This window comes from Lepus europaeus, chromosome 7 (genome assembly GCF_033115175.1).
Source record: "Lepus europaeus isolate LE1 chromosome 7, mLepTim1.pri, whole genome shotgun sequence".
Taxonomy (NCBI): Eukaryota; Metazoa; Chordata; class Mammalia; order Lagomorpha; family Leporidae; genus Lepus; species Lepus europaeus.
Genome location: NC_084833.1, coordinates 70,560,692 through 70,586,443, shown reverse-complemented (window position 1 = coordinate 70,586,443; position 25,752 = coordinate 70,560,692). Strand labels below are relative to the sequence as shown.

Below are 25,752 nucleotides of genomic sequence, written 5' to 3'. Positions count from 1 at the left end.
CTCACAAATATCTATATCCATGTATGTATACTTACCATGGATACTTACCTACACGTGTACACATGCATGTATATACAAATATAAGGATTTATTATAGGGATTTAACACTGTGCACTTGTGAAAGCTGGTTACACAACTCATGCAAAGTTGTGGCTAGTGTTGAGACTTAAGGTCAGTAAGGAAGGCAATTGAACATAGAATATGCACATGAAGTGCCAGTAGTTAGAACCACTGGGAATGTCAAGGTTGAACTGGGCACTCTGAATATCTCACTGTTTCCAAAGTTCTAATATTGAGGATATTCTTCAAAAGAAGCTGGCTGGTAACTTTTATCACAGCAAAAATAATATAAATAAATAATAAATAAATAAATAAATAAATGCACCCGGCTGAAGAGAACATGGCACTGAAGAAGGAAATTCAGCAGAAAATTGAGACTCTGTAGGTGCAACTGTTGGCTCACAACACTAAAGTGAGCCTACTGAGTTACAGGTTCCAGGTGTGTCAGGTGCACCAGGATCCTGGGCTCTGCCCTGACCTATTAAGATGCCTGCTGCTTCACTGCTGTATTCACATCCTTATACAAAGTATTTGACTAAGCCAGCACCATGGCTCAATAGGCTAATCCTCCGCCTTGCGGCGCTGGCACACGGGGTTCCAGTCCAGGTTGGGGTGCCGGATTCTGTCCCGGTTGCCCCTCTTCCAGGCCAGCTCTCTGCTGTGGTGCAGGAGTGTAGTGGAGGATGGCCCAAGTGCTTGGGCCCTGCACCCTCATGGGAGACCAGGAGAAGCACCTGGCTCCTGGCTTCAGATTGCCGCTATGTGTCGGCCAAGCGCACCGACCGCGGCGGCCGTTGGAGGGTGAACCAATGGCAAAAAGGAAGACCTTTCTCTCTGTCTCTCTCTCTCACTATGCACTCTTTCTGTCAAAAGAAAAAAAAAAGTATTTGACTAATCTAAGCAGGAACCATACATAGAAAGGAATTCTGGAAATGCAGTTCTAATTTAGATAAGTTGACACACTACAAGTCCTCTACATCATTGCCAAAATCAATTTTAAAGCCATTTAAAAATATCAGTATATTGTATTCCAAAGATCCTAATTCAATGAAGGACCTGGAAAGCTGTGCTTTTACAAACATCCCTACAGGTCCTGATGCCAAGCCAGGTTTAATATTCATGCCAGAGATGGGGACTTTCTTGAACATCCGTACCAGAATAAAGTGGGACATTGTTTTGTTATAACTAATTAGCACTTTGCCTTGGCATATAAACATTTTATGAGTAAGAAAATAAATATATAATTACCACTAACTATTTTTCAGTGAGCAGACATTTTACTTTGAGGCAGTTAATGTCCTTGACAACTTCTCTGTACAGAACATTAGGTTGTTTTAGGCAATCAATGGCTTTGATAAAAGAAAAATAAAGATTGGGGATGGCATTTGTCACAGCAGTGAAAACACTATTCGGGATGCTCACATCATGTATCGGAATACCTCGGTTGGATTCCCACTTCTGCGTTTCATCCTGCTTCCTATTAAATGTGCATCCTGGGAGGCAGCAGATGATGACTCAGGAATGGGATGCTGCCACCTACAGAGGACTCCCCACTTATGTTCTTGGTTCCTTGTATCAGTCTGGACCAGTCTTGACTGTTGCAGGCATTTGATGAGTGGACCAGTGGATGAAAATGCTCTCTGTCTCCATCTGTGTATCTGTCTGTCTTTCCATCTTCCTGCCTCTAAAATCAAGTTAAATTTATTTTGATGCAATAAATATATAGTTTACATGTAGTTTTTTCATAATATGTATATTTGAACATATTAGAGACAACTAGAGAACACACGTATGTAGCCAAACATACTGGGTAGTGTTGTCTTTTCTATTTTAAAAAATTTCATTCCTGTAGTGTCAAAGTTTTGGCAATTCATTGAATTAAAAATATAGGAGACACATTCCTCATTCACAGGAAAATATGTGGAAAATTAAATTAATGACAGACATGTTCATGAGTCTTATCTTAAAATAAATTTCTACAAAGCTTCCAAATTAAACAAAGAACCTTACTATCTTAGAATAAGACTCAGTGAATAATGGACTGGTAAGAACTGTGTACTGTAAGAGGCATGGAGCTGAATATGATATCAATATTTATGCAGAGCTGGTAAACAGAAAGGAAAACAACATTTGTTCTAGTTATTAGGTGAATTTTGGGGTAGGGAAGCACACTGTATATGAAACACAATTACGAAGCACCAATTATTTGCCTGACCCAGAGATATATTTGATGCTTCAAAGCTCCCACACTTAAGGTTCTAGATTTAACTTTCCAATTTATAAATAAGATAATATCAAAACTGTGAAAGTGATAAGTACAAGGTATACATAGTTTAAACTTGGTACCATTGATCACATATATGTTTATTGAATAATATGGTTACAGTCTTAAGAAACAATAACATTATGAAGATATATAGTTTTCCTTCAAAGATATAATATTTTGGAATTACACTGGACTCAAAATATCTATAATTTGAAATCAAAAAAGAAAAAAAAACTAAGAAAAATTCAGATGAAGAACTTTAAGGGAAGGCAGAAAACATTTCCCATTTTACAATTATAGTGGATGAGGAATGGCTTAAATAAGAAGTTGATACTTGAGCTAAATTTGAAAATATTAGGATAATTTTAGGCAGATAGAGAGTATAATAAAAGGTTGAGGGGTTGGTAAGAAAGTGGAGGACACATCCCATGTTTTAACATAGAAATCAAATTGTTGGGTGAATTAATTTGAACTATATGAAGTCACTTGATAGCCAAAATGGTCCAATTTGCCAATTTTACATGGTTTGAAATAATACAAAAATAATACATATCCTTTTGGATTGCTATGAAAATGATGGATGAATGGATGACAAGTATGGAGTCTTTCTCACATGAAGATCTCTGACTATCCTATGTGTACGTGCTCTGAAGGACAGTGGGGTGATGGAAATAGCACACACTTCAGAGTTAGAGATTTGAATCCTGAATATGTTATCCACCTTAGTTAAATCACTGATACCTCATTAAGTCAGCTTATTGACTTACAAATTGGGAATCATAATACCAGTCCCATACTTAGTGAAGATTAGACAACCACATGCAAAATTTCTAGAGCATAAGAAAAAGTCTTCAGAAAATGTTAGCCATAGTCCCATAGACAAACTTGGCGTTAGAAAGGTTTTTGACAGAAACCTTGAAGAAATCTCCAGGAAAGCCGCTGCCATGCCTCCTCTTGCTCACTCCTTTCCTCCCTACCCCACTTCCAGCACTGATGCATCCTCCCAATGGGCTCTCTCCTCACAGCTGTTTAGGGATTTCAAGTGCCAGGGAGCATGGCTGCTCACATATGTTTGAATTACATCCTTTCTATTAAAGCTTCTTGCTAGAAAATTAACAAGTCTGACTTCTTTAAGTTTCCAAGCATGTTGCATTTGGAATTGACTGCTGTGAAATGTCCATGGATAGCTGTTGATCATTTCTTTGGCACCGTCATTATTTATGCAATTATTTATAGTACACAGATGAACAATTCATTTTCTGTAGCAATTGTAGAAATAGCTCGTGAAGATGAATATGAACCCCTTGGGATTTTCCTAACATTTTTCTTTCCAAGTTGGGCAATTATGTACTACAAGTGGGATTATTGTTTGGGGAAGGGACAGATGCCTGTACCCTCAGTGCATTACAATCTAGAAAGTTTAACTTTTTTGTTTATCATATTACTTCACAGTTAATAAGCTTCTATATATGCATAGTGTGTTTGTACTACATAATGCTTGCATTTGAAAGTCTAAAGGAGACTCTCATTCTGTTCTCTTGAATCTAAAAGGCTCACAAAAAATATGGTGTTGACTCAAATCTACTTACCAATAATAATGACGTTAGCAGTTACTGAGAATACCGTCTGGATCAGACAGATTTCACACTACTGTTTTTCTTAACGTTTATGTATTATTCATTTTTATCTACTTGACAAAGCAGAGTGATGCACACACACACACACACATACACAGCAGCAGCATGATGGAGGTTGGAGAGAGAGAGAGAGAGAGAGAGAGAGAGAGAGAAAGATTTTTCCAAATGCCAGCAGCAATTAGGGCTGGGCCGGTTTGAAGCCTGGAGCCTAGAACTCCATCTGGGTATCCCACATGGGTGACAAAGTGCTCAAGCACTTGAACCATCATCTGGTGCCTACCAGGCTGAATCAGCAGATATCTGGATTAGAAGTGAAATAGCGGGGGCCTGAGCGGTGATGTAGTGGGCTAAGTCACTGCCTGTGGCACCAGCATCCCATATGGATTCTAGTTCGGGTCCTGGCTGCTCCTCTTCTGATGCAGTCCTCTGCTATGGCCTAGGAATACTGTAGAGGATGGCCCAAGTTCTTGGGCATCTGCACCCACGTGGGAGACCCAGATGAGGCTCCTGGCTCCTGGCTTCGAATCAGCCCACCTCTGGCCATTGCAGCCATTTAGGGAGTGAACCACCATATGGAACACCTTTTTTTTTTTTTTTTTTCTGTCCCTCTCTCTGTAACTCTACCTCTCAAATGAATAACTAATATCTTAAAAAAATAGAAATGAAGTAGCCAGAACTCAAACTGGAACTCATATATAGAATTCATGCATCCCAAGCTTTGATTTAACCCACTGTGTCACAACACCCACCCCTTAATACAACCTTTTATGTATTTTCTTTCAGCCAGTCAGGACTGGAATTGCCAGGCTATTGGGCTTATTTATTTGCAAATGGAAAGAAAATAAAGAAAAGGGGATGAGCACCAGTGTAGTCATACCACAAGAAGACATGCACTGTCTTAGATGTGCTTACTACAGAGGAGAAAACATCTACTGTCCCTGGATGCATGGTGAAGTAAGATGAGCATTTCCAAGTATTTCCAAGGAATGTCATCAGTTATGCTAATAAAAACATGGCTTGTGGATATTTCAATTTCTGACCACTAATGAATGCTAGGATCCATTCCATGTTTGCTGGAAAGACATGAACTAGCAGGACAAGAGGCAAGGGGACACTACATCCAAAGGACTGTAAAACGTTCCAGGAGGATAAGTCTTTCCAGCAAAAAAATGATGTTTTACAATTGGACAATTTAGTGTGTACTTCTCGGAGAAACCATATCACAAACTAAAGTTCTGAATGTCCAGTTACGAGGCTGCCAGTTACTGTGATCAACTAATAGGGAAGGTATAACAGAACAATACCACACTCCTAATGGACCTCAAATCTTTGCTTCATTTTTGCATGTCACTTGCAGGGTGGCAGGTATCTTTTTATTACAATGAGCATGGGGACTGGGTAAGGCTTAACCCAAACCCTGGCTTGTGTATAAAGAGCATGAAATCAAATAATATGATTCACTTCAAGAAATAAATACATGAAACCAGAATGTCTCCCTTTAAAAGACACCTTACTTTAGTAAAAGAAAATTAAGTAATGGCTTAGAAATTTATGCAACTCAATGAAATGAACCAAGTTACCTCTAAAATATTTTAAATAGTTGGAGTGTCATTATGTCACTGATCACATTTTGTTAAGATCTAAAGTCACAAGGCAAATTGAATTTGCTAATGTTTTCTGTCAAAATTCATCAGTTGATTTCTTGAAAACTAGAGAACACAAAAGATAACACACTTTCAAATATGTATATGTATCTCCTTTTATTTGCTTTAAAATATAAATTATAAGCCATTTTGTGGAATATTTATGTTTATAAAATTTATTTTATTGTAGAAAACAATAATGAAGGCTAACAGGAAACAATGATAGTTCACAAGGGTGCATATCATTATTTATATCAGATATAAATAAACTCAAATACATTTACCTAAGATGTCTACTTTTCTTTCTTTTTTTTTTAATTAAACTTTTATTTAATGAATATAAATTTCCAAAGTACAGCTTATGGGTTACAATGGCTTCCCCCTCCAAAAACTTCCCTCCCACCCACAACCCTCCCCTTTCCCTCTCCCTCTCCCCTTCCAATCACATCATGATTCATTTTCAATTCTCTTTATATACAGAAGATCAGTTTAGTATATATTAGGTAACAATTTCAACAGTTTGCCCCCATATAGCAACACAAAGTGAAAAAAAATACTGTTGGAGTACTAGTTATAGCATTAAATAAGAGTGTACAGCACATTAAAGACAGAGATCCTACATAATATTTTTTTTAAAAAATTAATTAATTTTCTATGCCATTTCCAATTTAACACCAGATTTTTTTTTCATTTCCAATTATCTTTATATACAGAAGATCGATTCAGTATATAATTAGTAAAGATCTCATCAGTTTGTACCCACGCAGAAACACAAAGTGTAAAAATACTGTTTCAGTACTAGTTATAGCATCACTGCACATTAGACAACACATTAAGGACAGATCTCACATGGGATGTAAGTACACAGTGACTTCTGTTGCTGACTTAACAATTTGACACTCCTGTTTATGGCGTCAGTAATCTCCCTAGGCTCTAGTCACGAGTTGCCAGGGCTATGGAAGCCTTTAGAGTTCGCTGACTTTGATCTTATTCCGATAGGGTCATAGTCAAAGTGGAAGTTCTCTCCTCCCTTCAGAGAAAGGTACCTCCTTCTTTGATGGCCCCGTTCTTTCCACTGGGATCTCACTCACAGAGATCTTTCATTTAGGTCTTCTTCTTTTATTCTTTTCCATGGTATCTTGGCTTTCCATGCCTACAATACTCTCATGGGCTCTTCAGCCAGATCCGGATGCCTTAAGGGCTGATTCTGAGGCCAGAGTGTTGTTTAGGACAAATGCCATTCTATGAGTCTGCTGTGTATCCCACTTCCCATGTTGGATCTTTCTCTCCCTTTTTGATTCTGTCAGTTAGTATTAGCAGACACTTGTCTTGTTTGTGTGATCCCTTTGATTCTTAGACCTATCTGAGCCATTGAATGTGAACTGAAATTGATCACTTGGACTAGTGAGATGGTATTGGTACATGCCACCTTGATGGGATTGTAGTGGAATCACCTGGCACATTTCTAACTCCATCATTTGGGGCAAGTCTGATTGTGCATGTCCCAAATTGTACATCTCCTCCCTCTCTTTTTCCACTCTTAAATTTAACAGGGATCACCTTTCAGTTAAAATTTAAAAACCTAAGAATAATTGTGTGTTAATTACAGAGTTCAACCACTAGTACTAGAACAACAACAACAACAACAAATACTAAAAAGGATAAAGTATTACATTGTACATCTAGAGTCAGGACAAGAGCTGATCAGGTCATTGTTTCTTATAGTGTCCATTTCACTTCAACAGGTTTCCCCTTTGGTGCTCAGTTGTCGCCGATCAGGGAAAACAAATGATATTTGTCTCTTTGGGACTGGCTTAATTCACTCAGCATGATGTTTTCCAGATTCCTCCATCTTGTTGCAAATGACTGGGTTTCATTGTTTCTTACTGCTGTATAGTATTATATGGAGTACATGTCCCATAATTTCTTTATCCAGTCTACTGTTGATGGGCATTTGGGTTGGTTCCAGGTCTTAGCTATTGTGAATTGAGCTACAATAAACATTAAAGAAAGAAATAGAAGAGGATACCAAAAAATGGAGAAATCTTCCATGCTCATGGATTGGAAGAATCAATATCATCAAAATGTCTATTCTCCCAAAAGCAATTTATACATTCAATGCGATACCAATCAAGATACCAAAGACCTTCTTCTCAGATCTGGAAAAAATGATGCTGAAATTCATATGGAGACACAGAAGACCTCGAATAGCTAAAGCAATCTTGTACAACAAAAACAAAGCCGGAGGCATCACAATACCAGATTTTAGGACATACTACAGGGCAGTTGTAATCAAAACAGCATGGTACTGGTACAGAAACAGATGGATAGACCAATGGAACAGAATAGAAACACCAGAAATCAATCCAAACATCTACAGCCAACTTATATTTGATCAAAGATCCAAAACTAATCCCTGGAATAAGGACAGCCTATTCAATAAATGGTGCTGGGAAAACTGGATTTCCACGTGCAGAAGCATGAAGCAAGACCCATACCTATCACCTTACACAAAAATTCACTCAACATGGATTAAAGACTTAAATCTACGACCCGAAACCATCAAATTATTAGAGAGCATTGGAGAAACCCTGCAAGATATGGGCACAGGCAAAGACTTCTTGGGAAAGACCCCAGGAGCACAGGCAGTCAAAACCAAAATTAACATTTGGGATTGCATCAAATTGAGAAGTTTCTGTACTGCAAAAGAAACAGTCAGGAAAGTGAAGAGGCAACCGACAGAATGGGAAAAAATATTTGCAAACTATACTACAGAAAAGGGTTGATAACCAGAATCTACAAAAAATCAAGAAAATCCACAACAACAGAACAAACAACCCACTTAAGAGATGGGCCAAGGACCTCAATAGTCATTTTTTGAAAGAAGAAATCCAAATGGCCAACAGACACATGAAAAAATGTTCAAGATCACTAGCAATCAGAGAAATGCAAATCAAAACCACAATGAGGTTTCACCTCACCCAGGTGACAATGGCTTACATTCAGAAATCTACCACCAAAGATGCTGGAGAGGATGTGGGGAAAAGGGACACTAACCCACTGTTGGTGGGAATGCAAACTGGTTAAGCCACTATGGAAGTCAGTCTGGAGATTCCTCAGAAACCTGAACATAACCCTACCATACAACCCAGCCATCCCACTCCTTGGAATTTACCCAAAGGAAATTAATTTGGCTAATAAAAAAGCCATCTGCACATTAATGTTTATTACTTTTCTTTCTAAGCTATATCCTTTCCATTATATGCTAAGTATAATGCCAGAAGTTTCAAATTATCATCACAATTATTGTGTCTGTGCTGTAGTTCCTTATAACAAACTTCAGGGAAAGGAAATACAGTTCCTTTAATGATTGCTAAGTTTAAGTACAATAGAAATACAATTTATTCCAAGAATTTTCTAGAAAATCTGATCATTAGCTTACCAGAAGTAGCTCTAAGAGTAAGATGCAGAAAGTAGAGATTTATGTGTAACGTCCTCAATGACTTCCTTTTAAGTAATTTGTCCTTATCAAGGGTGTTAAACAATTTTCATTTCACATTATTTTGTTTTTAACAAGACTTTGAGGCTTATTCATTTAAAAGTATAAAAAATTAAAAGAAGAAAGAAGTGTTAATTCTAAGATATGATTCCCCCAAATTCTTTATTACTGTAATGTGAGTGTGCCTTGCAAATGGAGACATATCCTGGCTATATCATGAAAAGAAGTGGTTCTGCTTACAACTGAGAGAATCTTGGACTTTTTGAGATATGCCAGCCTGCTAACATCTCTGGACTTAATCCATAAAGTTATAGCACAATACCAGATTTCAGACATACTACACGGCAGTTGTAATCAAAACAGCATGGTGCTGGTACAGAAACAGATGGATAGACCAATGGAACAGAATAGAAACACCAGAAATCAATCCAAACATCTACAGCCAACTTATATTTGATTAAGGATCTAAAACCAATTCCTGGAGCAAGAATAGTCTATTCAATAAATGGTGCTGGGAAAACTGGATTTCCACGTGCAGAAGCATGAAGCAAGACCCCTACCTTTCACCTTACACAAAAATCCACTCAACATGGATTACAGACTTAAATCTATGACCTGACACCATCAAATTATTAGAGAGTATTGGAGAAACCCTGCAAGATATAGGTACCGGCAAAATGGCTAATATTTCAGGAAATAGTCTGCCTTGATGGCTATCCAACTTGCTAATTTTGCCACCTCAAAAGAATTGCTTCTCTTATTTCCCAGTATTTCCATAACCAAGGTCATATAAGTTTCACTTCATATCACTAAACAAATTAGAGGTGTATAATAAAGGTAGAAAATAAGTGAAACAATAATCAAGTGCAGCATTTTGGGAATATGCTTAGCTTTTTTAATTCACTAATTATGGAATGTGCACTATTGAATTATAATACTAGTCAGTTTGCCAAAATGGTTCATTAAAGTCCAAATTTTATTATATATTACATGCTTTATGCTTTTCACACAAACTTATTATACTGCTCACAGAAGGTGATCTCTGAAAGCGCATTAGACTAATGTTCCTGAAATGCTGGCTAATGTAAGTTTTATTGGATTGCTGTAACCAAAAAGGTCACCTAATGATTTGCTCTGATAATGATTTACTAAAAGGAAAATATATTAATGAGTTATTGTTAAATGTATGACCTTGAGATACCTTGTCCATTGTTGAGATTTATGAATACCTTATAAGCATTATCACAAATAGAGAACAGGGAATTAAATAATCTTTCAATAGTTTATCATGTATGTTATCTGTGATGTATTAGATATAGCAGTAACAGCTAGTACTTTTTGAATACTTACCTATACCGCTTCTTGGCCTTTTGGCTAACATCACATGTGGAGTACTTATGTGCCAAGTATGTGCTGAGCACTGTAATTTAACACCACAGTTCATTAACACACAGAAATTCATTTTGATTTTCAAATGAAGAATTTGGGACTTGGGTGGTCAAGTAGGTTATCCAAAGTCATCCAGCAACCTACTGGCAACATTCTGGTGTACATCCAGGCATCTGGATACACAGTTCTCACACTATACCATGTGCAAATTCATTGTGATTTGTCAAGGGAATGTAAGCATTTATGAACGGGAATTCTATTGATGCTGTTTGGGCTTTTCCCTCTTCTCAACAACTTAATAATCTCTACATTATATTTTGGAGCAGTGATATTGCCTACCAAATAACTAATCGTTTAAACAGCCTACCAGCTCAAACAAATAATGATCATATGCAAACACACAAACACAAAAGTACAATGATCTGATTCAAGGTGTGTATAGGTGACATATTTTTTATTTTTTTAAAAGACCATGTAAGAGGAGTTATTAGGTTTGAGGAAAGAGGTAGTACTGGAGGTGGAAAACTGAATGAATATTAATAATATAATTAATATTATTACCATCCTCTGAATACTCTGTACTATAAATTCAAAGCTCTGACAGTGAATCAGGCATCACATTTCATGTAATAATTTCAGAAATAGTAAACATTTATATGATATGACATACATATATAAAAACATGATAATAATATGAAGGTCACTATATATCCGTTCATATGTGTATAAAATTTTAGGATGATGTTCTCACTCAATTTAATATGCAATTGGCTAATTTGGGTTTACTCACTAATAAGCACATAAGATTAATGCTAGGGGGTTGCAAATTAAGTGTATATATTCATGTATGCAGTGCACTCACATCACAGACATGTACATGTGTTTTTCGTCTGTTTCTAAGGATTTATTTTCTACAACAAAGATGTGTATTAACAATTTAAAAACCTGTTTAAGGTAAAGAAACTGATTCAAATGTACTAATGAGACTATATTCTTAGTTTTGACCACTACTCAGGATGAATAGTTTCATAATATAACTTATCTTTTAAGTATTTATAATATTAAATGTTTTATAGGAAATTTATAATAAAATTTCTTTATAAACATATTTGCTCATATTCTAAAATTTACATGTATTCAATATTAAACTTATATTTAATTTATTTATCTATTTTGAGAGGTAGTGTTACAGACAGTGAGAACAGACAGAGAGAAAGATCTTTCATCCACTGATTCATTCCCCAATGAACACAATGGCCAGAGTGGCGCTGATCCAAAGCCAAGAGCCAGGAGCTTCTTCCCAGTCTCCCATGCGGGTACAGGGGCCCAAGGAGTTGGGCCATCATCTTCTGCTTTCCCAGGCCACAGCAGACAGCTGGATTGGAAGAGAAGCAGCCAGGCCAATATGGGATGCCTCCACTGCAGGTGGAGGATGAACCTACTGCGCCACAGTGCTGGTCCTTTATTTTCATATTTTTATATGACATTTTATGGTAGTATTTCCTATTATTATTTGTCTGCTTGGTTTGTATTTTACATCACATGGGAACTATAAGTTACCTTTAAAATTAGCACATTATCTGAGTATATTTGTAAGTATGATACAACTTACACTATCTCTACTGTTTAATCAACTTTGGACCATTTTATATATAGGTTTAAATAGATAAATCTAGCAGCAGGTGTGGGACAAACTGTATATCTGAAGTTGAATACAATAAATTATAACTCTGAAGATGATGAGGAGTGCTAATATTTGACACTGGCTAACGCAATAGATAGCTGAACTGATGTTTGTCTTCCCAGATGATAGTCAAGGCTGAGAAGCTACTATACATTTCAAAAAAGACTTTGAAAAGAATTTATCCTAGAGAGAGAAGAATAAATGCTAAAAATTCTGTTCCAATGGTTTTTGAAATTAATTGTAATAGAAAATGAGGAATCAGACCAATTCCATGTAGTTTTAGGTACTATTGTAATCTTTTTAAAAAGTCCCTATTCAAATTCATCAATTTTGTTATTCAAAATCAATCCTAGTTATTAATATTTTTATTTAATTTTGCTTGAAAAGCTTAAGGAAAAATTCTTACTACTTATTTCTGAAAAAAAAATCATCAATTTTGTCATACATACTTGCAAAGGCAAGATATAAAGAGAACTCCCCCAATGTTAATAGTTACTATGTGTGAAAGGAGAGAATTGAGAGCATTCTACAATTTGAATGGGATTCTAGATACATTTATATCACTAAGCTTTAATCATAGCAAGTGAATATTATTCACCTGTGAAAATAGAACTTGTTTTCTTTTTTTTTTTTCTTTTTATTTTTTTGACAGGCAGAGTGGACAGTGAGAGAGAGACAGAGAGAAAGGTCTTCCTTTTGCCGTTAGTTCACCCTCCAATGGCCGCTGTGGTAGCACGCTGCGGCTGACACACCGTGCTGATCCGATGGCAGGAGCCAGGTGCTTATCCTGGTCTCCCATGGGGTGCAGGGCCCAAGGACTTGGGCCATCCTCCACTGCACTCCCTGGCCACAGCAGAGAGCTGGCCTGGAAGAGGGGCAACCGGGACAGGATCGGTGCCCCGACCGGGACTAGAACCCGGTGTGCCAGCGCCGCAAGGCGGAGGATTAGCCTAGTGAGCCGCGGTGCCGGCTGAACTTGTTTTCTAAGATAAAACATTTATATGTATTTTTTTAAAAAAATTATTGGCATGAAGCAGAATTTTCTGTGATTAACATATACTAACACAACATTTATATTTTTCCATTTTAAACGAGATTGAGTATCACACAAACGTATGATTTCCTTAATCATTCAAATATTTATTAAAAATTTAACATTGTATCCTTGTACAGTATTAACTGACAAAGAGATTGAGAAGATAAACCTGCTGTCAAAAATCTTCAAGTCCTCGGGCTGGCATTGTGGTACAGCTGGTTAAGCCATTGCCTTTATTCCGTGCATCCCACGTGAGCACCAATTTGAGTCACAGCTGCTCCACTATCCAATCCAGTTTCCTCTTAATGGGCCTGAAGTAGCAGCAGAAAATGGCCCAAGTGGTTGGGCCTCTCAGTCCATGTGGGAGAGCAGGATGAATTTCCTGACTCCAGGTTTTGGCTTGGTCCAGCCCTACCTGTTACAGTCATTGGGGGAGTGAACCAATAGATGGAAGATTATCTCTCTCTCTGTCTCTGTCTCTCTCTGTCTCTCTCTCTCTCTCTCTCTCTGTCTCTCTGTGTGTGTGTGTGTGTGTGTATGTAACCGTGACTTTGAAATAAATTAAAGAAATCTTTCAAAAAATCTTCAAGTTCCAAAGAAATAGAAGTTAATGTATCCATTTTCTGGTATGAGTTCAACGTATGAAAACTGGCTAATTGGCAAATTTAGTAGGGTTTAAGGAAGACTTTCTTTTTTTTTTCTTTTCTTCTTTTTTTATTTGACAGAGTTAGACAGTGAGAGACAGAGAGAAAGGTGTTTTTGAAAAAAAGAAAAAACATTTATTTATCATCACCTTATTTCAACTCTACTTATAAAGCTCTTTCTTTAAGTTATTAAATTAATTAACTTATTAAAATGAGGCTTACATTGTGAGCATAACTGTAACTTCTAGATTTGTCAACATGTAAAGCCCAAAATTGAACAGCACAGTATATGAAATAGGAGGACATATGTAATCTATAAACAGAAAATAATGGATTTAATATTCATGCCTTGCTTTGAAAGTAGTCAAGATTTCATAACCAATTCTAATATCCAGTAGAATTTTTAATTTTTTTCTTTCAACTTTAATAAATATATTTTCCAAAGTACAACTTTTGAATTATAGCAGTTTTTCCCCCCGTAACCTCCCTTCCACCCTCAACCATCCCATATCCCACTCCCTCTCCCATCCGATTCTTCATCATTATTCATTTTCAATTATCTTTATATACAGAAGATCAACTTACTATATACTAAATAAAGATTTCAACAGACTGCACCCACAAAGACACATAGAGTATAGAGTACTGTTTGAGTAGTAGTTTTACCATTAATTCTCATAGTACGACACATTAAGGGCAGAGGTCCTACATGGGGAGCAGGTGTGCAGTGACTCCTGTTGTTGATTTAACAATTGACACTCTATTTATGACGTCAGTAATCACCCTAGGCTCTTGTCATGAGTTGCCAAGGCTATGGAAGCCTCTTGAGTTCACAAACTCCGATCTTATTTAGACAAGGTCATAGTCAAAGTGGAAGTTCTCTCCTCCCTTCAGAAAAGGTACCTCCTTCTTTGATGGCCTGTTCTTTTCACTTGGATCTCACTCACAGCGATCTTTCATTTAGTGTTTTTTTTTTTTTTTTTTTTTTTTTTTTGCCACAGTGTCTTGGTTTTCCATGCCTGCAAAACTCTCATGGGCTTTTTAGCCAGACCCGAATACCTTAAGGGTTGATTCTGAGGCCAGAGTGCTGTTTAGGACTTTCGCCATTCTATGAGTCTGCTGTGTATCCTGATTCCCATGTAGGATCATTCTCTGTTTTTAATTCTATCAATTATTTGCAGACACTGGTCTTATTTATGTAATCCCTTTGACACTTAATCCTATCTTTTAGATCAATAATGAACTTAAACTGATCACTTTAACAAGTAAGATGGCATTGGTACATGCCATTTGATGGGATTGAATTGGATTCCCCTGGCACGTTTCTAGCTCTTCCATTATGGGTAAGTCTGAGAGAGCATGTGCCGAACTGTGCATCTCCTCCCTCTTTTATTCCCACTCTTATATTTAATAGGGATCACTTTTCAGTTAAATTTAAACACCTAAAAATAATTGTGTGTTAATTTAAGAGTTCAACCAATCGTATTAAGTAGAACAAAAGATCTTCCTTCTATTGGTTCACTCCCCAAATGGCTGCTACGGCTGGAGCTATGTCAATCCGAAGCGAGGAGCCAGGCGCCTCCTCCTGGTCTCCCATGTGGATACAAGGGCCCAAGGACTTGGGCCATCCTCCGCTGCCTTCCTGGGCCACAGCAGAGAGTCGGATTGGAAGAGGAGCAACCAGGAGTAGAACCTGGCGCCCATATGGGATGCCGGTGCTGCAGGTGGAGGATTAACCAAATGAGCAACGGCGGAAGCCCCCAAGGAAGATGTTCTGTGTTGATGATGTAAACTGCATCTTGAGGGAAGAGAGTATTACAAAGTCAAAATGAGTTGGTAGTATAGGCATTTAAAGTAAGGGGGTAGGACAGTTGTGATGCTATATGAAACATTTTGAGATCTATAAGCATTGAGCATAGAACACAAGAAATTTAGAAAGAAAAGCTGAAACTTGGGCACTATTTTAAGGAAGAATCTCATTGGAAAGGGATATGAGTAAATGTTTTTAATCGGAGAAGAAACAGTTTAGTTTTGCATGAAAATTAAGTCTGATCATTCAAAACATGGGAATCTGGTGTATGAGATCCAATTCTCATATACATCAAAGGTTTTCTCCTGGCTTCTTAGTCATAGATGTCATACATACTTTAACAGCAGTGTAATCGGCCAGTATTTGGAGAGGTGTATGTGTGGATACATCCGTATAATGCTAAATTCCTCCTAAATGATCATAATCTGGCTTCATAAAGATCATTTACAATAAGGGAACATATAGATTCCTTAATTGTTTCAGTATTTCATGAGATCCTGAAAGAATTGCAATTATTCATATTTTTATACCCCAAACTACCAAATTGCTTCAAACCAGGTGGCAAATAAACATTTGAAAGTATGAATGACTTAAGAAAGAATAGGGTGCTATGTTTTAGCGATGTGTTTCCATTGCTATAATCTATTTCATATTCATTGGAAAGTTCTGTTCCTTCTGTTAGAACAGCATTTGTTTTTGTCACATGGTTTATCAATGTTGCTAATGAGCTGCTAATTAGCTGCCAATTCTTGTGCAATTTAGAATGAAAATGTGGAGAAGGGCTGTTCAAAGAATACGCCTCAATGATCTTGCCTATTTGTTTTACATGTCCATGGTCCTGTATTACAAAAATGTTATACATAAAGTTATAACGGGCTCACTGAGTATGGATATGAGTAGATTATGACTTCATTAAAATCACTAATGTGTTTTCACAGGACATGTGTTGTTTCTTATACAGGCAGGGTTTCAGTGAAGGGGCTCCTATTTTATTATAGAATGTGGGGTTGCGGAAATGTTTCTTGCCAAGGGCCATTTGGATAATTATAATATCCTGTGCAGGCCATACAATCTTATCAACTTAAAAATTAGCCTGTGAAATATGTTTTTAGTATTTACTTATTTGAAAGTCTGAATTGCAGAGAGGGAGGGTCAGAAAGAGATCGTCCATCTGCTGGTTCACTCCTCAAATGGCAGCAACAGAGCCAGCCAAAGCCAGGAGCCAGGAAATTCATTCAGTTCTCCCATGTGGAGAACAAGGATCCAGGCACTTGAATCACCTTCTGCACCTTTCAAAGCACATTAGCAGGGAGTTGGATCAGAAGTGGAGCAGCAGGGACTCAACAAGTGCTGATATAGGATAGAGGCATCTCAGACTATGGCTTAACCTGCTGCACCACAATGCCAGCACCATTGCCAGCTATAGATTTAGAGTCCCATCCATGGTTGCATTGGCAGGGCCAGACCAAATGGTTTTTCTAATCTTACACTGCTTGTGTGCAGGATGTATCCCATCTGTGAATGATAAAAATATGTTCATACCTATACACATACATTAGAAATAATTATGGTTCAGAATCTTTGTTCTACTAGTTACTGTGTGATCTTGCTCAAGCTGATCCACATTTATGAACTCATCTATTAAATAGGAATAATGTTTGCTTTACGGGTCATTGGTGATGATGAAATAGATATGATATAGACAAAACATTAGCAGAGCTCCTGCATATGGGGAAGTTGTCTAACAGATTAGTTATTTTCCTTCCTTTTCTGTAAGAATGAAGCATGCTGTGTTGTCCTAAATCATGTACTCAATTCCATATTTACTTTAGGAGCAAAAAAATGACTGACATCTTTCTCATGAATGATTCTCGTGCCAATTAAATGTACTCTGTGGGGCTGGCACCGTGGCTTAGTGGGTAAAGCTGCCGCCTGCAGTGCCAGCATCCCATATGGAACCTGGTTCCAGTCTTGGATGCTCCACTTCTGATCTGACCCAGCTCTCTGCTATGGCCTAGGAAAGCAGTGGAAGATGGCCCAAGTTCTTGGCACCCTGCACCCACATGGGAGACCTAGAAGAAGCTCCTGGCTCCTGGCTTTGAATCAGCACAGCTCTGGACATTGCAGCCAATTAGGGAGTAAACCAGTGGATAGAGACCTCTCTCTCTCTCTCTCTGCCTCTCCTTCTCTTTCTATGTAACTCTGACTTTCAATAAATAAATAAGTAAATCTTAATAAAATGTTCTCTATGTATTCCTAGACTTTTTCTACATCTTATATTCCTTAATCATTTTATTGCATGAAGCTCTGCCTTACTAAATATGTCCATTTTTTTGCAATCAAAGCATGTATCAAGCAATTTAGCTGTTTAGTGCATACTCCTTATAATTTAATGAATCATTCATTACAGCCTTAAGTAAATTTTAAATTCTGGAGATGAGAGACCAATTCAGTTAGAGCTTCTCTTCATTCCAGATTGCTTGGTAACTTTAAATTGCTTAAGGATAGGTGATTATTTAGCCAAGTCATTGAGTTTAAAGTAGACTGATACGGAGACAATAAGATTTGCAAAATACTCCACAATATGTCTCTTTGTACCTCCAAGGCCCCTATCATTAAGGCTGGGTTATTTGAGTGTTTCAGTCAATGGACTACCGACTGAAATGCTGTGTGACTCTTGCAGCTTGAGGTAATGAAACACCAAACACTGAAGTGCAAGTTCTCAGTCTCTCCCATGAAAATTGAAGAGACAACAGTTTCAGATTTTGGAGCTTTAGTGTGGCAGATACTTAGTCTTGTTCCATTACTAAGCACATGGAATAGAGCTTCCATTCTGTTTCTCCCATCTTTGGCTAATCCTCAATGGCCATGTACCATAATGAATAAGAGATAGTTATCATGTTAAGGCCCTGGGATTCAGTGTCTAATTTTTTCCTGCATCATAAGAGAGGTTTTCCAAATTCCTAAAATGAATCTTCTTTTAAGGGAAGGATCACTCTTCTAGCAATTATGACAAATATATTAGTGTTAATAGATGACAATGTATTTATTGAACTATATTTTGATAAATGAATATTGAATAGTATTTTGATAAACCAATGAGCAAACCTATCTGAAAAATTTTATATTATAAGATAAAAAGTGAAGGTCATTTCTTTTGCTATAATGTATTTTTGTATAGTTTTAAATATTTGGAAGATTTTTGCACTATTTTCCTCACTCAGCTAATCATAATAACTTGAGGTATTCATTAAAATATAAAGTATTCTAGGTTTCATTGTAGAATAAATAATTAATATGTACAGAGCAGACAGAGAAGAATATGAGTTTCATATAAGTACCTCAAGCTAATTTTAGCATTTTACTACTGGATGGAGGATGAGAGTTGGAGGTTTATAAATGAATTGCTAACACAAAAGCAGTATATGTAAACAGTTTAAAAAGAAAGTGTTAATTATGGCATAAAAGATCAGTTAAAGCAGACACTCTTCAATCAATAAGTACTTGAAGTTCACTATATGAAAAACACTCTGACACAACATTTCAAGCATATAATTAATGTTTTAAAGCTTAAGATGCACAGTCACATAACATTCCCTGATTTCATACTATTTGCCTATGATTAAATATTATCCTCAGTCTGTAGATGAGAAAATATAGGCTCTGATACAAGGTGTTTTGCATGGCTGTTAGATATGTTCAACTAAAGTGCTGTTTGAATAGCGACTCAAGTATAAGCAGGTCTTGAAGTGATTAAAAAAATAGAGGAATATTTGAAAAGAAGTCACCTACATGTGAAAACATCTTTCCTCATAATGTTGGAAGTATTGAGCTAATCAGTCCTGATCATTTCTTAAGTTTAGTCACTGTCTGTCCTAAGGGTATGAGTTCTTCAGGTGTCCTTTGAGAGTTGGTAACATTCCCTGGGAACAGTTTGAACAGTAGAGAACACATGCTCTAGAAACAGATTGTATTCAATCCCTGGTTCTGTTCCTTAGCAGCAATGTGGCTTTGGAGTTGTTGCTAAACTTCTCTGTTCCTCAATTCCAGTGCAGAAAATGGTGCTAATATTCAAACCCACATCATCAGATTGTAGAAGGATTAACTGAGCAATAAGTGTAGAGCCCTCAGCAGCACATTGACATGTAAATATTCATTAACTGTTGGTTCTTTCATGGTTGGAGGCACTAGCAGATTGTGCCAACTGGTTTTCTATCTGACAGAGAAACAAAAGACTCACGTTTTCTGTTTTTCTAGTTTCATGCCTGTTCAAAGCAGATGACTACTTCAAATCTGTTGAACTAGGAAGGGTGTACTGTGGTTCTCCAAGTTTAAACTGAACCAGATCACTCGGAAGCGCTGTCAAGCCCCAGACTGCTGGGTTCTACCCTCAGAGCTTCTGACTCTGAAGGTCTGAGTGAGGCTGCTGCTGACACTGGACCACACTGTGCAGTGGAGTGGAATGGGCAACTGAGTCAGACTGTAGAGGGCCTCCGAGGGACGTTTAAGGGATCTGGCTTTCTATGGAGGAGTTACATAATGTCAGAAGGCAAAGCAGTTACATGAACGTAACCACTCTATCAGTGTTCTCTTCAATGGACTATGTAGTTCTGGATTTGTGTTTCACCTTCTTAATGACACATTCCAAGCTTCTCATTTATATGTTACCTGCTCAGAAAACCGCTATCTTTATTTGTCAACTTTCGAGGACCCTGCGTCACTAGCAGTGTTGTTCGGTTTTTCTCCATCTTTAGAAGAATGATTAAGCTTTAGGAAGAGTAAATATCACTTGGGTACTTGTTAAATTGCAGAGTCTTGGGCCTTGCTGGCAAACTCAACTCTGTAGGTTTGGCAGAGAGCCCAAGACGACCTTCCTAGCAAGCTCATGTTAATTTGACGCAGGTGATTTGTAGACCACATGTGGGAAATGCCTCAGATTTTTTCCCTCAATTTCCAACTGCTATTGAAGCAAAAACAATTGCATATTTTTATTTTTAAAATGTAGTATTTTATTTGTAGGTGACCTTTCAGTCCAATTTGCTACATTTCATTAAAATCTGCTTGGTCTACTTCTTTTTCCAATTTCAGCATTTGGCATAAGGCATTTATAGAAAAGTGAATTGAAAGCAATTTAACCACAAGCTCAGCCAAATTAATTTAGGGAGAGTTTAGTAAACAGCCTTTGCTTTCTGTACTTAAGTGATCAATTTCAACACCTGCTTTTCCTTCCAGATGGAGTTAATTAACATTAAAATTATTGCCTATAGTAGAGTTTTTTTTTTTTTTTTGATAACTCACAGCCCTCCAGCTGCATCCAGATGCCTACAGTTCAGAAGATTAAAACAACAACAATAACCTCTGTGAGGGGCAAATTTATCATTGAACTATTTCAAGATACATGCATAAATATTATCTTGTAAGAAAAACCTAACGTATAAAGTGGATGGTATATGTCAGCCACTTTCATGTGTAAGATGTAAAATCCTCATAGTCATCCGAAGAGGAATGCTATTTTATTGCACATTTAATATAAAAAAAGACCATAAAGGCTTTGTTTCTTTTTTGTGTGTTTCTCAGTTAGTGTGTGGTAAACCCAGAAAGTAACTACTTATTTAACTGATATTTACATTATTTATTTATTTTTTTTGACAGGCAGAGTGGACAGTGAGAGAGAGAGAGAGAGACAGAAAGGTCTTCCTTTTTGCCGTTGGTTCACCCTCCAATGGCCGCTGCGGCCGGCACGCTGCGCTGATCCGAAGCCAGGAGCCAGGTGCTTCTCCTGGTCTCCCATGCGGGTGCAGGGCCCAAGCACTTGGGCCATCCTCCACTGCACTCCCTGGCCACAGCAGAGAGCTGGCATGGGAGAGGGGCAACCGGGACAGAATCCGGCACCCTGACTGGGACTAGAACCCGGAGTGATGGTGCCGCAGGCAGAGGATTACCCTATTGAGCTGCAGCGCCAGCCCCTGAAATTTACATTTTTTTCCACTACACTAGGCTTGACTTAGACTGAAGATTGGAAATTTTATAAAGAAATTCCAACGTGTCTGAGGTTAAAATATTGGTTTGGGGCAGTTTACAATAATATAAATAAATCCTCCTAAATATTATATATGATGCCCACACATATACCTCTATATGCAATGCAAATAATGCCCCAGTGTGGTGACACTTATACAATCCATAGTTACAGTTCATAACTGCATTAAGAACTTACTCTGCTGCAAACACAGGGCTAGATGCTGCGAAGAGATCAAAGGCAAAAGAAAAATAAAATGAACTGTCACAATGCAGGTTAAGGACAAACATCAGGTACAGCGACGATACTGTGAGTTGAATAAAGGAAGGAGAATATTTTAGACATAAACAGTTGCTCCTCATACTTTCTGTAGCCTTCATTTTAAATGAAATGATTCACTGACTTAAAAATACTCTTTATAAGTCTGCCTTATAAGTAAATTTGGAGCAGCTTATATTCAGCTATTTTCTCCCCCTGAATTACATGGTAGCAATCTAATTCATTTAAAAAGTTACAACCAAAAAAGCATAAAAAGGATGAAGAGCTGACATGCCCAGTACTTACAGTGTGTGCGAATGACTAACAGAGTTAAGAACATTGTTTGTCATTATAATCTTCTCAGGGAAAATTCTAAGCTCTGCTTGGAGAAAACGGTGGCTTCCCTCTGCAAAGAATTGCATGGTGATTGCATGTCAGGAAATGTAGTTAAAATGCTATTCTATGAAAGATATATATTTTATCTACACAATTATAGGAGCCTCAAACACTTCACAGAATAAGTGGAATCAGAGATAGATTTATTTTGGTGCTAAAGATTTGAAATTCATGTTAATGTTGGGTCTTCAGAAAGTTCAAGGAAATTGCATAGAATGAAAAAGCAACCTGAATGCATTTCAATATTTTTGTACCATATTCCACTTTTCCATGAATATTTTGACATAATCCCAGACACATGAATATATATATACACAATATATATATATAAGCAAATACCGATAGCTGATTCTCACTATTTACAGTAGTTTGGTCTCTAAAGACACCAGGAACATTGAATTAGCAAATCCTGAAACATCGTGTTTAGAAGAGTTACAGGGTTACATTCCTGCAAGCCCAAGGTCATCATACTCTTATCAACCAGTCAGAATGAAATCTTGTTTTACCTGTGAGGATCCCCTTATTTAACATATTGTTGATTGATAGACACTGTATTCCTAGTCAGCACCCCATGGTATTTATAACAAATAAGACCAATGGTGATACAGTCAAGGATTGCAGTGATTTCTGGCTTGCAATCCTATTTGAAGGCTTCTAGCACTTAACATACTCTATACGACACTTTGTAACTTAAAGAGGAATTAAATGTTTCTTGGGATGGCTTGAAATAAAAGTTAGTATTTTATTTTGAAGAGTTTGAATTGTGCTTTAACTCCCAACCTATTTTTGGCATTGAAAGCTATAAAGCAAATGGAGTTGATTCTATTAGCAAAAAGCATTTTTCTTGGGGATAGTGGGATTGTGTGTCCTAATAAATATTATGAGGAAAGAGAAAGATGTATTTAATGCCCATACCATCAAAGGTGGTGGTTCACTTTCCAAATGTGCCCCAACAGCAGGATCCAGGTCTCCCACCATGGGTATCAGGGACCCAAGCACTTGAGCCATCATTTGCTGGCCTCTCAGGGTGCACATTATCAAAAAGCTGGATCTACAATGAGGGCAGGACTGATTCCCAAGTACTCCCATAAGGAATGCTGGGCATCCTGAGCGGCAGCTTAAACAGTTCTGCTCCATCACCTGCTCCATCTCTGAGCTCTTGCTATGCAAAAAGCATTCACCAAAATGCAGTGGCGAAAACACAGTCTATTTTCACTCACATGTCTTTGGGTTGGTTGAGGTTCCTCTAGTCTTGGCTGGGCAGCTTTGATCCACAGTGAGGCTCACCTGAGGGTACTCTGTCCTACATGATTCCCACCTTGCTCAAATCATTGGCAAAACCTGGATTAGGGCAGAGGCCCAACAGGAAAGGAAGAAATACTCAAAAACTCTTTAGTATTAGGCTCAGATTTATCCCACTGTAACTTCTACATTACTCCATGAAACAAGGTTTGTCAGCGGTCCAGTCCAAAGATGAAAAGTGAAATACTCTTCTTTTTCAGAAGGAGCAGCAGCAAAGTGCTATCCTCCAGGAAAGGAAGGAGTATTGGAGCCATTAATTAAACCTAGAACACCTGCTCTTTGTTTAGCTCTGTCTACTATTGTTACGTATAGCTTACCAGGTGTACTGCATTCCCTCCTTCTCCTTCACCCAATTCTTACCCTATTCTACTCTGGTTATCATACAAATGGGGACGGTTTTATAGGGACAGGATAAGGGGGTCAAGCCAGTTACTCAAAGCTTCACAGTTAGGGAAACAAGCACTCACATGAAGGATCATGGGACCTCCAGCATGAGCTCTCTACAGCACGATTTTGTTTTTGGAAAGACGCCTTGAATGTAGAAGGACCAGAAAGCAGACCCACACTTGCCTTTCTGGCCATTCCCTTATTCATTTTTGCCTCCTCCCCTCCTCTCCGCATTCCCCCTGCATCAACCACACCTGCAACTTTGCAATTCCTTAAAAATTCAGGCAGAGCTCAATTCTAAAGCTAGACTTTTATTTCCTTTGCTTGTTTTTACTAGAATTCTCTCTGGATTATTCTTTATAGAAACTGTCACCTAGTTACTGTCTTATCTCTTTTAATTATTTGCTCAAATGTTAAAGACTCTGTGGATCCAAATTGCATTTTCCAGATCCATTTACACCTTCCCTTATGCTGGAAAATTGCTGGGGGTGGGTACTGTGGGACAGTAGGTTAAGCCAGTATTTGGGATGTCCTCATCCTATATTGGAGCGCCTGGGATCCAGTCCACACTATTCCACTTCGGGTCCATTTTCTTGCTATTGCATACCCTAGGAAGCAGCAGTTAAAGGCCAAAGTATTCAGGTTTATGTCACCCACTGAGAAACCACGAAGAAGTAGAGGGCTCTTGACTCCAGTATGGCATAGTCACGGTTGCTGCTGGCATACAGGAGAGTGAACCAGTGGGTGGAAGAACATTTTATCTTTGTCTCTTCCTTTTTCCATGTTACCCTGAATTTCATTCAAATCAGTAATCTTAGGAAGAAGGAAATGTAATTCCAGACTGCCCCTTATGCTCAGTTAGCAAGTTATTTTAAAATATCAATAAAGTAAAATAGAAAATTGCCATTCAAATTGAGCCTCCCTTATTCCATCTTCCATGTGTTGCTTCTTAGTTTTGTCTCTTCATTCTAAGCAGGTGACATGATTACTGTTAAATTGATAACAGTCATGATGGCTGCAGGAGGGAGTGGCTAAATTAGCTGTTAGCCAAATATCAGGTGGCAGAGAATGTCTGTGCTTAGCCAGTACCATTCCTTGATCAGAATCTAAAGGTCGTATGAGACGTACCAGCGAGTTATATTCGTATGAATAAGAATGAGAAATCCAGCATTGCTGTTGTTTGTTAAAGATTCTTAACACTTTTTGCTTTGAGTACAGCCATTCTTGAAATACAAAGGTAAAGTACTTAATAGGGCAAGTCAGCTATCTAACTCTGTGATTTCAATGGTTATTATGAAATACTCAGTTTTAACACTTTCCTTTTCTTTTAATTTTCATTATTCAGCTTCAATTTTGTTTGAAGATTGGTACTAAGACAAGCTGGCTGGTAAGTGACACCACAATTCTTATTATGATGCATTTTTTAAAGTATATATTCTATAGTCATCTTGGCACCCTGATTTTCAAATATAGAAATCAGCAACTGGGACTAAAAGGAGGAAAATTCTCTACTGTCTTCCCAAAGATAAAGTGTCTAGAGAAACAGTTTATGAGTTATCCTCACTGAATAGTTAAATCTGGCAAGAGTTGATTGAGTTAAACTATTTGGATAACATTCTGTATCTGTGGCAGTTGTGAATTACATTTCAAAGGAAACCAAGGGGCTCTGAGTAAAGGAAAAAATGATAGGTAAACTAACTTGAGGAACTATGAGAATTAGTT

At 37.6% G+C, this 25,752-nt stretch overlaps 1 protein-coding gene across 1 annotated transcript in view; it reads right to left on the bottom strand.

The window, feature by feature from the left end:
* LOC133763849 (large ribosomal subunit protein uL23-like) overlaps window positions 1–20,416 on the bottom strand; it is a 52,516-nt gene extending 32,100 nt beyond the window's left edge. Inside the window, exon 1 of the mRNA XM_062197574.1 lies at window positions 20,337–20,416. Within this exon, the coding sequence (XP_062053558.1) occupies window positions 20,337–20,416 (80 nt within the window). The remainder of the gene's footprint in view (window positions 1–20,336) is intronic.
* Between the last annotated feature and the right edge of the window lie 5,336 nt (window positions 20,417–25,752).